General features: G+C 57.5%; 1 protein-coding gene across 1 annotated transcript; it reads right to left on the bottom strand.

Annotated features, from left to right (window-relative positions):
* Window positions 1-1103: 1103 nt before the first annotated feature.
* LOC125345049 (mast cell protease 4-like) lies at window positions 1104-3297 on the bottom strand. The gene is given in 6 exon segments (XM_048337300.1): window positions 1104-1267; window positions 1872-2126; window positions 2200-2335; window positions 2647-2705; window positions 2708-2799; window positions 3225-3297. Coding segments are annotated over 6 exon segments (759 nt in total). The 3' UTR covers window positions 1104-1123.
* Between the last annotated feature and the right edge of the window lie 7479 nt (window positions 3298-10776).

The following is a 10776-nucleotide window of genomic DNA, read 5'->3' as shown; positions in this document are numbered from 1 at the left end:
GTGGCTGGGATGGAGGCTGGGGGCGTGGCTGGGATGGAGGATGGGGGCGTGGCTGGGATGGAGGCCAGGGGCGTGGCTGGGATGGAGGACGGGGGCGTGGCTGGGATGGAGGCCGGGGGCGTGGCTGGCATGGAGGCCGGGGCGTGTGGCTGGGATGGAGGCTGGGGGCGTGGCTGGGATGGAGGCTGGGGGCGTGGCTGGGATGGAGGACGGGGTCGTGGCTGGGATGGAGGCTGGGGGCGTGGCTGGGATGGAGGACGGGGGCGTGGCTGGGATGGAGGCTGGGGGCGTGGCTGGGATGGAGGCCGTGGGCGTGGCTGGGATGGAGGACGGGGGCGTGGCTGGGATGGAGGCCGGGGCCCGTGGCTGGAATGGTGTTAGAAATCCTTTCCGTGTGGAATCCCAGCAGGGCGGATCCACCTTCTGTGCAGCCTCTGCGCTCAGGGATGGCTGTGCGTGCCTGAGGCCAGGCGCCTCCGCGATGGGGGGTGATGGGGGTGTGGGGTGTGGGGTGGGGTGCGGGGAGAGGGTGGGGAGGAAGAGGGCGGCAGGGAGAGGAGGAAGGGCGGCAGCCCGGTATTCCTCTGGGCACGGTATCCTGTGGTGCAGATCCAGGCAGTTATTTTTATTTATTTTAGTGGCCAGTCCCGGGGTTCGAACTCAGGGCCTGAGCTCTGTCCCTGATGTTCTTTTGCTCAAGGCCAGCGCTCTGCCACGTGAGCCAGGTCTGGCTTTTTCTGTGTATGTGTTGCTGAGGAATTGAACCCAGGGCTTCGTGCACGCTAGGCGAGTGCTCTACCACTGAGCCACCTTCCCGCTCCCCCCCAACCCCCCGGGTTTTTGAAATAAGCTTCAGTAATCCATAACATCCGCGTTACCCTCCGCAGGGTCACGGTTCTTGGCCAGAAAGGAGCCCAGAGCAGTTCTTCCTTGAAGTTAGAGAGGGGCTTGTGGGTGAGGAGGAACACAGCGCTCGAAGTGAGCGGGGATGCATCTTTATTGATTGGGGGGGGGGGGGGGAATCACTGGAGGTTTCCCGGGCTCAGGCCGAGGCCTGCTTTGGAAGGACCCGGGGTGACCGGAGCCGAGCCCCGCTCCGGGCCTGCTCTGCGGGGCTTGGCCGCTAGCCGCCCTTTATCACGCTGTCGATCCAGGGCATGTAGTTGGTGATGCGGGTGAAGACGGCAGGAGGCTTTGCTGACCACCGTCCATACGACACGATCCCGTGGGCCACCCCCGCACACAGCAGGGGCCCCCCCGAATCTCCCTGCAGGGGAGAGGAGGAAAACCATCGTGAACAGAGGCCGTCCTCTCCTAACTCCTGTCCCAAACGACCCAGCGTCTCCATGTGGAGCCCACAGTTGGTGGGGGGCCCTCTTCGGTCTGGGACTCGCTGCTTTCGGCCGTGTTCCTCGCAGCCCGCTCCCTTCTCTTCTAGAGGCTTCTCTGACACGTGGGATGGGAAGGATTTGGGCAGAGAAAAGTGGGATGCAGGCGGGCACGGTGCTCACGCCTGTAACCCCAGCTACTCGCGAAGGCTGAGATCTGAGGATCACGGTTCGAAGCCCGTTCGGGCAGCGTATTCCGTGAGACTCTCCTCCCCAGTTAACCACCAGAAAACAGGAAACGGTGCCTCGGGTCAAAGTGGTGGAGCGCCAGCCTTGAGGGGAAAGGCTCCGGGGCAGCGCCCAGGCCCCGAGTTCAAGCCCCACGACTGACAGGAAGGAAGGAAGAGGAGAGAAAGAACAAGGAAAGCGCTGGAGCGCCAGGAGCCCACACACCCAGGAGGCAGCCGCCGTCGGGGGCAGCGGCCGGGCCCCCCTCCCCCCCCGCCCCTCCGCCCCGGGGAGGAGATGCAGAGCCTGGCTGACCTTGTACGCGGAGCGCGTGCTGCCGGGGTTGCCCACGCACAGCTGGTACTGGTTCTTATAATGCCAGAAGAACCCGCACTCCTTTCTGTCCATGATCCGCAGCTTCACCTCCCTCAGGGTGGCGGACGTGGGCTGCATGACCCCCGTCCGTCCCCAGCCGGCGGCCCGGCACAGCCGCCCCGGGCGGAGGAAGTCCGACGGGGCGGGCAGCGGAGCCACGTCCACAGCCCGGCTCAGCGAGGCCGGCTGCTCCAGCTGGGAGGGCGACGGGGCGTCAGGGCACCCCCGGGGGCGGGCCGGGAGGGAGGGCTGGGAGGGAGGGCGGTACCTTCAGCAGCATGATGTCGTGGCGGTGGGTGAACGGGTTGTACTTGGGGTGGGCGATCTGTTGCGCCGCCGCCAGCTTCTGCTGCGTGGCTTCCGGCCTCGTCACGTTGTGGGCGCCCAGCGTGACCGTGATCTCCCTGTTGACCAGAGGGGGGGACAGCTGGCCTGCCTCCCCCAGAGGCCGCGCTCCCGGCGGCCCGCTCCTCAGCCGGAGTGCTCCCGGGACCCCGGGGGTCCTCACCGGGGACCGCGAGGACGGGAAGGGCCTGGGGAGCCGGGGTCGTGACCCGGCTGGCCCTGCTGAGAGCCCTGGCTCACCCCGGAGACGGGGGGAGGGTGGGGGGGCAGTGCAATGGCCCCGGCGAGCGGACGTCTGTGGCCGGGCCACGCGGGCCTCTGGTCCCGAGCCGGTCCCCCCCCACGCGGGGAGGGCGAGCCCGGCCCTTACCTTCCCTGGCAGTGGGCGGCCGTGAGCACGAACCGCGGGCTCACCAGAAAACCCGCCGCAGCTCGCCGCGCTCCCCGCGCTCCGTGGTGACCTCCAGGAAGGCCATGTAGGGCCGCGAGTGCGGCTTGCACTCCACGCCCCCGATGATCTCCTCTGCAACACAGAGCCCCGACGGCGGGCTGGCCCGGCGCAGCCCCTGCACGCTGCCCGGTCGGTTCTTCTTGGGTCCTGGGCGACCCCAGCCCGTCCGCCGCCGCCCCTCGCCTCCGGCCGCCCTGCTTTCTCACGTGTCACGTTTTTTTCCGGCCCGTCCCCGCCGCCCCCGGGGGCAGAACCGTGGGTGTGGTCAGGAGATTAGGCCAGGGGGAGACCCGTGTCCGGATTCTGCTGGTTCTATCTAACCCTCCCTGCCCGCGGGGGGCTCACGTCCACGGCAGCAAAGGCCGTCGGGAACACGGGGGAGACTGGGAAGGAAGAGGCCGGGGACGGTCCGTCCAGGTGGAGCTCCCGCACACTTGCAAAGGCCTGCCTGGAAGCCGGGGGGCGGGGGGCGGGAGGGGGGACACGGAGGACTCAACCGGCCCCGGCCCCCGGAGGCAGGAGCGCGGCCAGCAGGAGAAGCAGCAGCGGGGACCCGCCGGCGGCGTCCATGCTCGGCTCTGGAGCCGTCCTGCCCGCCGCCGCGGCCTTTATAACGAGGCGGCGAGGGAGGCCGCAGACCGCAGAGCCCGCCGTCGGGCCCAGCGGCCGTGCTTATCAGACGTTCTCGTGACTCCCGTCGCCTCCACTCGCTGTGACTGTCGATCAGATCCCCAGCGTCCCGGCTCGGGGCTGCGCGCGACCTGCTTATCACAGCATCGCTCCAGAAGCACAGCAGCCGCCAGCACGGAGGAGGCGACCACGGGCCGGCCAGCTTCCTTTTTCTCGGCCTTGAAGGCCACATTGGTTTTTGTGACAACACTCTGCTCTGCCGTTGGCACACGAAGACAGACACACACGCCAACAAATACGGGAACATCAGAGGAGCAAAGCTGTACCTTCAGACCAGGCGTGGCCCGGAGTCGAAGATTAGTCCGTCATTGTAGCCAAACGATTAGTAGAATAATAGAACCGAGAAGGAAGAAAGAGGGAGACTTTACCAAATACCTGCAATACTCTGCCCCCGGTAACACTCTACACGTGTGTTCTCATTTAATCATTGTAACACTACTTGGGGATTTCTGCACGTAATTATGGAGCATGTAACGGAAGCTACCAGCAAGACCCCAAACTCTGTCAGAGTCTGAAACTCACAGGCTTTCCGTGCTGCTCATTTTAATGATATGGGAAGTGGACGATGAGGAGATCATTCAATGAATGGAGAAAGACAAATACACACATAGGAAAGACAGGGTTTGTTCTGGGTGTCAGTGACCCACCTGTAATCTTCACTACTCATGAGGATGAGGTCCTGGAAGATGGCAGTTCAAAATGAACTGGGGCAGAAAAATCAGAGAGACTCCATTTCAACCTAGCAACAAAAAGCCAGGCTGAAGGCATGGTTCAAGTGGTAGAGCCCCAGCTGTGAGCATGAAAGCTGAGTGAAAACTCAGTGCTCTGAGTTCAAGCCCTAGTACTGGCACATCACACAGAAGATAGCATTTGCATATAGGGAATCAGAGCTTTCTACGTGTACGTAGAGAATCACACTTGTTTTGACAGCAAGATGTTATCTACGACTGTCGTTATTTGAGGTGTATTTATTTATTTATTTATTTTTTTTTTTGGCCAGTCCTGGGCTTGGACTCAGGTCCTGAGCACTGTCCCTGGCTTCTTTTTGCTCAAGGCTAGCGCTCTGCCACTTGAGCCACAGCGCCACTCCCGGCTTTTTCCGTGATTGATTGGAGATGGGAGTCTCGTGGATTTGTTGCCTGAGCAGCTAGGATCACAGGTGTGGGCCACCGGCTCATTTCTGTTTCATTGCTGTGGTGTCAGCCCTGGGGCTTGAACTCAGGGCTCACACTCTGGCTTACCTTTTGTGGTGCTCTGCCGTTTGAGGCATGCCTCCGGTTCCTCATTTTTATTTTTAGTTTTTACTCTAGCCCCATGGTGTTTCCTTCACATCGTCCCGCTTTCCTGAATTGCAGTCAAGGAGACGCGTACGCTGGCCCAGGATACAGATGGGCTGTCAGCATCTTAGGTAGCTTATTTATTTAATGTGGGGCTTGAACTCAGGGCCTGAGTCTGGCTTTTGTTCTTGTGGTCAGTCATGGGGCTCACCTCTGAGCCTGGGCGCCGTCCCGGAGCTCTTCAGCTCAAGGCTAGCGCTGTCACTTGAGCCACAGCGCCACTTCTGGTTTTCTGGTGTCAATTGGAGAGAAGAGTCTCACAGAGTTTCCGGTCTGGGCTGGCTTTGAACGGCGATCCTCAGATCTCAGCCTCCTGAGTGGGTAGGATTACGGGTGTGAGCCACTGGCGCCTGGCTAGGTCTGGCTCTGAACTGTGATCCTCAGATTTCGCAGAAGTGTGAGCCACTGGTGCTAGACCAAAATCTTAAGTGACTTTTTGTTGTTAGGCAGAAGCATTCTAGGTGTGGTAAGGAAAGGTCTGGGGTTCCAGGCTTGAGCTAGTAGTATGCTGGCCTCGGGGTTCTTTGAATAACAGGACTTGAGAAGAGTCCTGGTAGCGTAGCTAACAGCTTATATTGTGTGTCCCCCTCCTGCATTCCCCCAGATCTACCCGTAGCCATCTGTCAGTGACTATAAATTACAACATAAATCAGAAAACCAACTCTTTGTTGGGATTTCTGTATCCCGGGCAGGGACTGAGGACTTGGAGCGTCGGTGAATCCCCAGTCAGAGGACGCGTATAGAAACCAGCCGCGCAGCTTTGGCTGGCCTCCTGTCTCTCCAGGTTCAGATTAGCGAGAGAATAGACCTATTTAGTCCCTGCCATACTCCTCACAGTGACTCGTGGAGAGAAGGCTCTCACGATAGAACATGGAGAAAAATGGCAAGTAAGAGCCACCAGAGCGCTGTCCGCCGAAGCATTATACTCACAGAGCGATTCTGGCAGCGGCTCGAGCGCGGGTTACTGACCGCTTCGGGAACGATGGGTCCCCGCACCTCCCAGCTCCCGCGTCGGATCTGAGCGGACGGCGCTGGATCCTGGAGAACTGCAGTGGATTATTTATTGCGAGTCTAATCAGGCGTTAATAGATTGCTTGGCTGAGTTTTCTGGTCGTTCGTCGGCAGCTCTTTTGTTTTATTTTCAGATTCCTTAGGATTTTCCTCATAGATCCCCGTGGGATGTGTTATTTATTCCTTTCGGATTTACGTAGCCTGATTCCTTCTTGTTCTGTGGGAAGTGGTTAGCCCTGCAGCGGAGCGCTGAGGAGGACCGGAGAGCGGCGCTCTTCCATCCTTCCCCACCTGGAGGAAGGGAGGGCATCTCCTGAGTCTTCCATCATGGAGTATGATGGAGATTCCCTCTATCAAGTTGAAAAAGTTCTTTTAGTTCTTGACTGTTAGGTTTTACTTACTTATTTTTTTTAAAAGGTTGGATCTTGCCAGAGACCTTTTTGCATTGATTGAAATGATCACATTTTCTTAAAATGGCAGCTTACGCTCGTGGAATTTTTTTTTTTTTTTAGTGTTCGCCAGCCTTTGTAATCTTGGCTAAGCCTCCCTGGGTCATGATAGGTCATTCCTCTGTACGTGGTCCCTTTGGTTCTTGCTAAGCGTGTTCGCGTTTCTCACTGTGCTCGTGAGGGCCGTCGGTCCTCTGTAGTGAGCCCTGTACTGGAAGACGAGCACAGGGCGCCGGAATGGAAGGAAAAGAGGGGGAGGAAAATGCGTGGACACACGTGGAAGAAAAAATGCAGCGGGGGTGTGGCGAAGGAGCTCGGGGTTCCTTAGGAATTCCGGAAGGCATAATCCTTTGTGGAGGCTCCCAAAGGCAGAGAGAGGGGTGGAAAAGAGAGAGAAAAGAGTTCTCGCTTACTATCAGGAGAGAAGTTAACTAGCAGTTGTCTCAACGTTGACAGGTCACTTAAGAGTATGGTCAAGTGAAGCCAATTAGGGTCATGCTAAGAGCGTTAATTGACTTGCTGGGTTATTATCATTATTGTGTGTGCTGGTACTGGGGCTTGAACTCAGGGCCTGGGCACTATTCCTTAACTTTTCCACTCAAGATTGGTGCTCTACCACTTGAGCCACACCTCCGCGTCCACCTTTTAGGTGGTAAAATGGTCAGTAAACATGTGTATCATAGCCCTTGCTACCCAGGCTGGCTTAGAACCACGATCCTCAGATCTCAGCCTTCTGAGTAGCTAGGATGACAGAAGTAATCTGTCTTCTGGCCCCTGGCCCCCACTAGATTCTTCAGAGGGTTAACGCATGCATAGAGGAGGAAGGCAGTGAGGCTCGACCTTGGAGGTTTTGTCCCTGATGGAGTTTCGCGTGACCCTCCGGGGTCCTTACCAGTTACAAGACGCAGTGAGCACCTGGTTAGCTCTGTGCATTCGTTTGGGAAGTTCAGCTGCATACCTGATGCTTATTATTTCGTGTGTGAAGACAGCCTCACAAAATGAACCTGCATATTTTCACGGACAATGGATATTTTTATTTCTTCTATGTTTTAGCTGGGGCATATTTGTAGATCTCTTTTATTTTTGCTTTCATCAAAAGGGTGTTTTGGTATTTGTTTTTGCTTCTGATCTTCACTGTAGTTTAGTTTTAGCTGTGCTTCTGGGATCTTCCCTTGATCTCTGAGGACCTCTCTCTCTCTCTCTCTCTCTCTCTCTCTCTCTCGCTCGCTCTCTCTCCCTCTCTCTCCGTCTGAATTCTTGCTGGTGCCGGTATAAGTGTCTGTGGACAGGACATCCGGGGAAGGGAAAGGCGGTGGGGAGGGGAGGGCTCTCTCTGAAGCTGGGCTGGATGACAACAGGAGCTCCTTGCCTGGGTTCTCTCTGCTGTTGCGGGATCCCTGCGGGCCTGAACGGTGTTCTGCGTGGTCTTCTGCCCCGTCCCCCTCCTTCACCAGCGTTCTGGCGGTGCTAGGTAGTCCTCATGCGAGTTCAGGGTAGCTTGCCCCCACTCACAAGGTGGGGTAAAGTCCCCCCCTCCCCCCCCCCCCCGCACAGGGGTGCTTGTCTTGTAAATCTTGTGATGCTATCTGTCCCTGTAGCAGTTCTCTGCGTCTTAGAACCCAGCCCAGCAAAGGCGAGCCCCTCTCTGGTGGGGGCCTCTTGGCACCCACTGCCCTTTCCACGCGCCTCGAGGAAGCTGGCTTGCTTGGTAGCTGCCGTGCGAGTGGAGCTAGGCAGCTCTTGCTCCAGCCCGGCGGGCGTCAGAGGGCTCAGCCTCAGGATTGTCTTCCATTCTCCCGCCTGTAGCTTCCCTCAACTGAGGGGTCGATTCCAGACTCTTCCATTACACTTCTAGGACCTGAAAGCCATGGTTCCCCCCCCACCCCCCAGATCACAGTTCTTCCTTGTAGCTCCTCATTCTTCCTGCGTTTCTTTGCCCCTCAGCCTCCCGCGTAGCTGGGATTTCAGGAGTGAGCCGCGGGCGCCCGGTGGCTTCCAGCCTTTTGACAGTTAAGGGAAGGGGAGAGCCCGGTGGGCTTTCCTGCCTGTGCTGGCTTTGAACTGTGGTGCTCAGTTCTCAGTCTCCTAGCGGTTAGGATTACAGGGACGAGCTCCTTATTTCTTGTAAGAAAAAAGCTTTTTAAAAACTCTTTCTAATTGCCTTATATCCTAGTTCCCTATGGTTCTCATTTCCTTCTATCCCGTGCGTGGCTGGCATAGTTCTGTAACCGTGTGGCCACAGTGAAGGGACTCGGCCAAGACCTACGGCGAGGGACCGCGGTTCCAGTGCTTGCCGGAGGAAAGACAAAGCTTTCCTCAAGTGTCCGCCATTGACTGGCAAACACTTCTTTCTTCCTCACGAAACCCTCCTCCAGCCTGTGCTTTTGGGACGGACGCATTCAAGTCCCTGTTCAGAGGCTCTAGACTCAACCGCAGCGGAATCCTGGCAGCCCCCCGAGCCCCCCTTGCACGCCGGGGCGAGCGTCTCCACCTCCGCTCCCCCCCTCTTCTCCGTCCGGTGGACGCGGTAACGCGGCGGAGGGGCCTGGCGCGGTGGCTCACACCGTCATCCCAGCCGCCGGGCCCCGAGGGCTCGTGGGTCTAGGCCGGTCCTGCCCGAGACACGGTCGAGAACCCATCCGGCTCGAAGCATCTGGGTGTCGTGGTGTAGACTTGCCGTCCCAGCTCCGGGAGCAAGCATGGAACGGGGGGATCACCGTTCAAGCACGAGCTGGGGACAAAGCGAGGCCTCACCTCAAAATAACCAAAGCCAAGCAAAGGGCCCCAGAGCCGGGCTCAGCGCCCAGCACCACGCCCCGCCTGCCGCAAGGCCCAGGGCCGCCACAGACCGCGTGAGGGTTAGGGGAGACGCTGCTCATAAATGATTAGACATACTAGGTACTGCTAGTTTTTATTACTAGCCTTCCATATCACTAATCTCTTCCAAGAGTGTGTGAACAGAATGGTCTTGCTTTCAGTTGTGCCAGGCTTTTGCATCCGTGTGTGTGTGTGTGTGTGTGTGTGTGTGTGTGCCAATCCTAGGGATTGAACCTTGAGATTTTGTGCTCAAGGCTATTGCTCTAGCACTTGAGCGATGACTCCATTTCCAGCTTTTGTGTGTGTGTGTGTGTGTGTGTGTGTGTGTGTGTGCGTGTGCCTAATTGGAGATAAGCTTCGTGGGCTTTCCTGCTCAGAGTGGCTAGGATTACAGGTGTGAGGTACCGGCGCCTGGCTTGTACCAGGATTTCTTTTTTTGCTTTATTTGTTTTTTTGCCAGTCCTGGGGCTTGAACTCAGAGCCTGAGCACCGTCCCTGGCTTCTTTTTGCTCAAGGCTAGCACTCTGCCACTTGAGTCACAGCGCCACTTCCGGCTTTCTCTATCTATGTGGTGCTGGGGAATCGAACCCAGGGCCTCATGTGTAGGAGGCGAGCCCTCTTGCCACTAGGCCACATTCCCGAGCCCCTCCAGCCCTGTTTTGAGGAATAGTTTGCCTGTTCCCTGGGCTTCTCCAGCGCTGTGGAAACGACACCTCACTCTCTGTGCTGCGTCTAGGGGGCTGAGGGCCGGGGTGATTAGCAAAGCCTGTGCCGCTCTTGCTGTGCATTCTTCCGTAGCTCACCTCCGCCCTCTCTGCGTGGCCTTGAGTCACAGGGCACAGAGTTAGACCTGCGCCTGGCAGCCCCCACCTTCCGGTCCCTTTCTCTTGCTCCGTGTGCGATCTTTGGACGGTAACCGTGTCAGCGCGCCTGTCAGCATTCTCCAGACGAGATCCCACGAGTCAGAGACGGCGTGGCTGATGAGGCGGCGCGCGGCCTTCTAGCTGCAAATGACGGGCCGCGCGGCCGTGGGGAGCCGCGCAGACCGCGTGGTGGAGTCTGTCGTGGATCAGACGCTGGGCGGGGGGGGGGGGGCACCTGGCGGGCGGGGCGGCGGCTGGGTCTCGGTGGTGCGGCCCCCGCCCCGTCCCCTCGGGCCTCTGTGCCCCCCCCCGCAAGAGAGCCTGTCTCACTTTCGTGCCCTTCACTGTTCCCATTTTCTCAGTGTATATTCATTGTGGAAGGAGTTTTGCCACGATCGCCTCACTGGTGCGTGCACTGTAATTCACGCAGACGAACCTCAGCGACTGCTCTCTTTCCTCTTGTTCCCTTCCCCATTGTTATGACTCAACACCGTTCAGGGAGTTTCGTTATGCCTTTCACACACACACACACACACACACACACACACACACAGTGTTTGATGTTATTTGTCCACCTCTATATTCTTTTTCCCTCTCTAAGCAAGTTTTTTTCCCCCCTGCTCACACAAACAGGTTTAATGTTAGCGTGGAATGCAAAAGATTAGACTAAAAAAAAATCATTAAAATAAATAAAATTAACCAAGACAGTGACTAGAATAATACTACCGTGATAATCACATTAAGTAGAAAAGCTTCCATCAATATTTCAAAGATGTTACAGATACAGTGCCAGAGTTCTACATAACACACTCAATTAATTTTATAATGTTCCGTATTTCATTAACATGTGACTCCAGAGAAAGCATTATCCAGATATCCAGA

Source organism: Perognathus longimembris, unplaced genomic scaffold (genome assembly GCF_023159225.1).
Source record: "Perognathus longimembris pacificus isolate PPM17 unplaced genomic scaffold, ASM2315922v1 HiC_scaffold_5241, whole genome shotgun sequence".
Lineage (NCBI taxonomy): Eukaryota > Metazoa > Chordata > Mammalia > Rodentia > Heteromyidae > Perognathus > Perognathus longimembris.
Note: the sequence above shows the minus strand (reverse complement) of the source record. Positions and strands in the feature narration are given on the sequence as shown.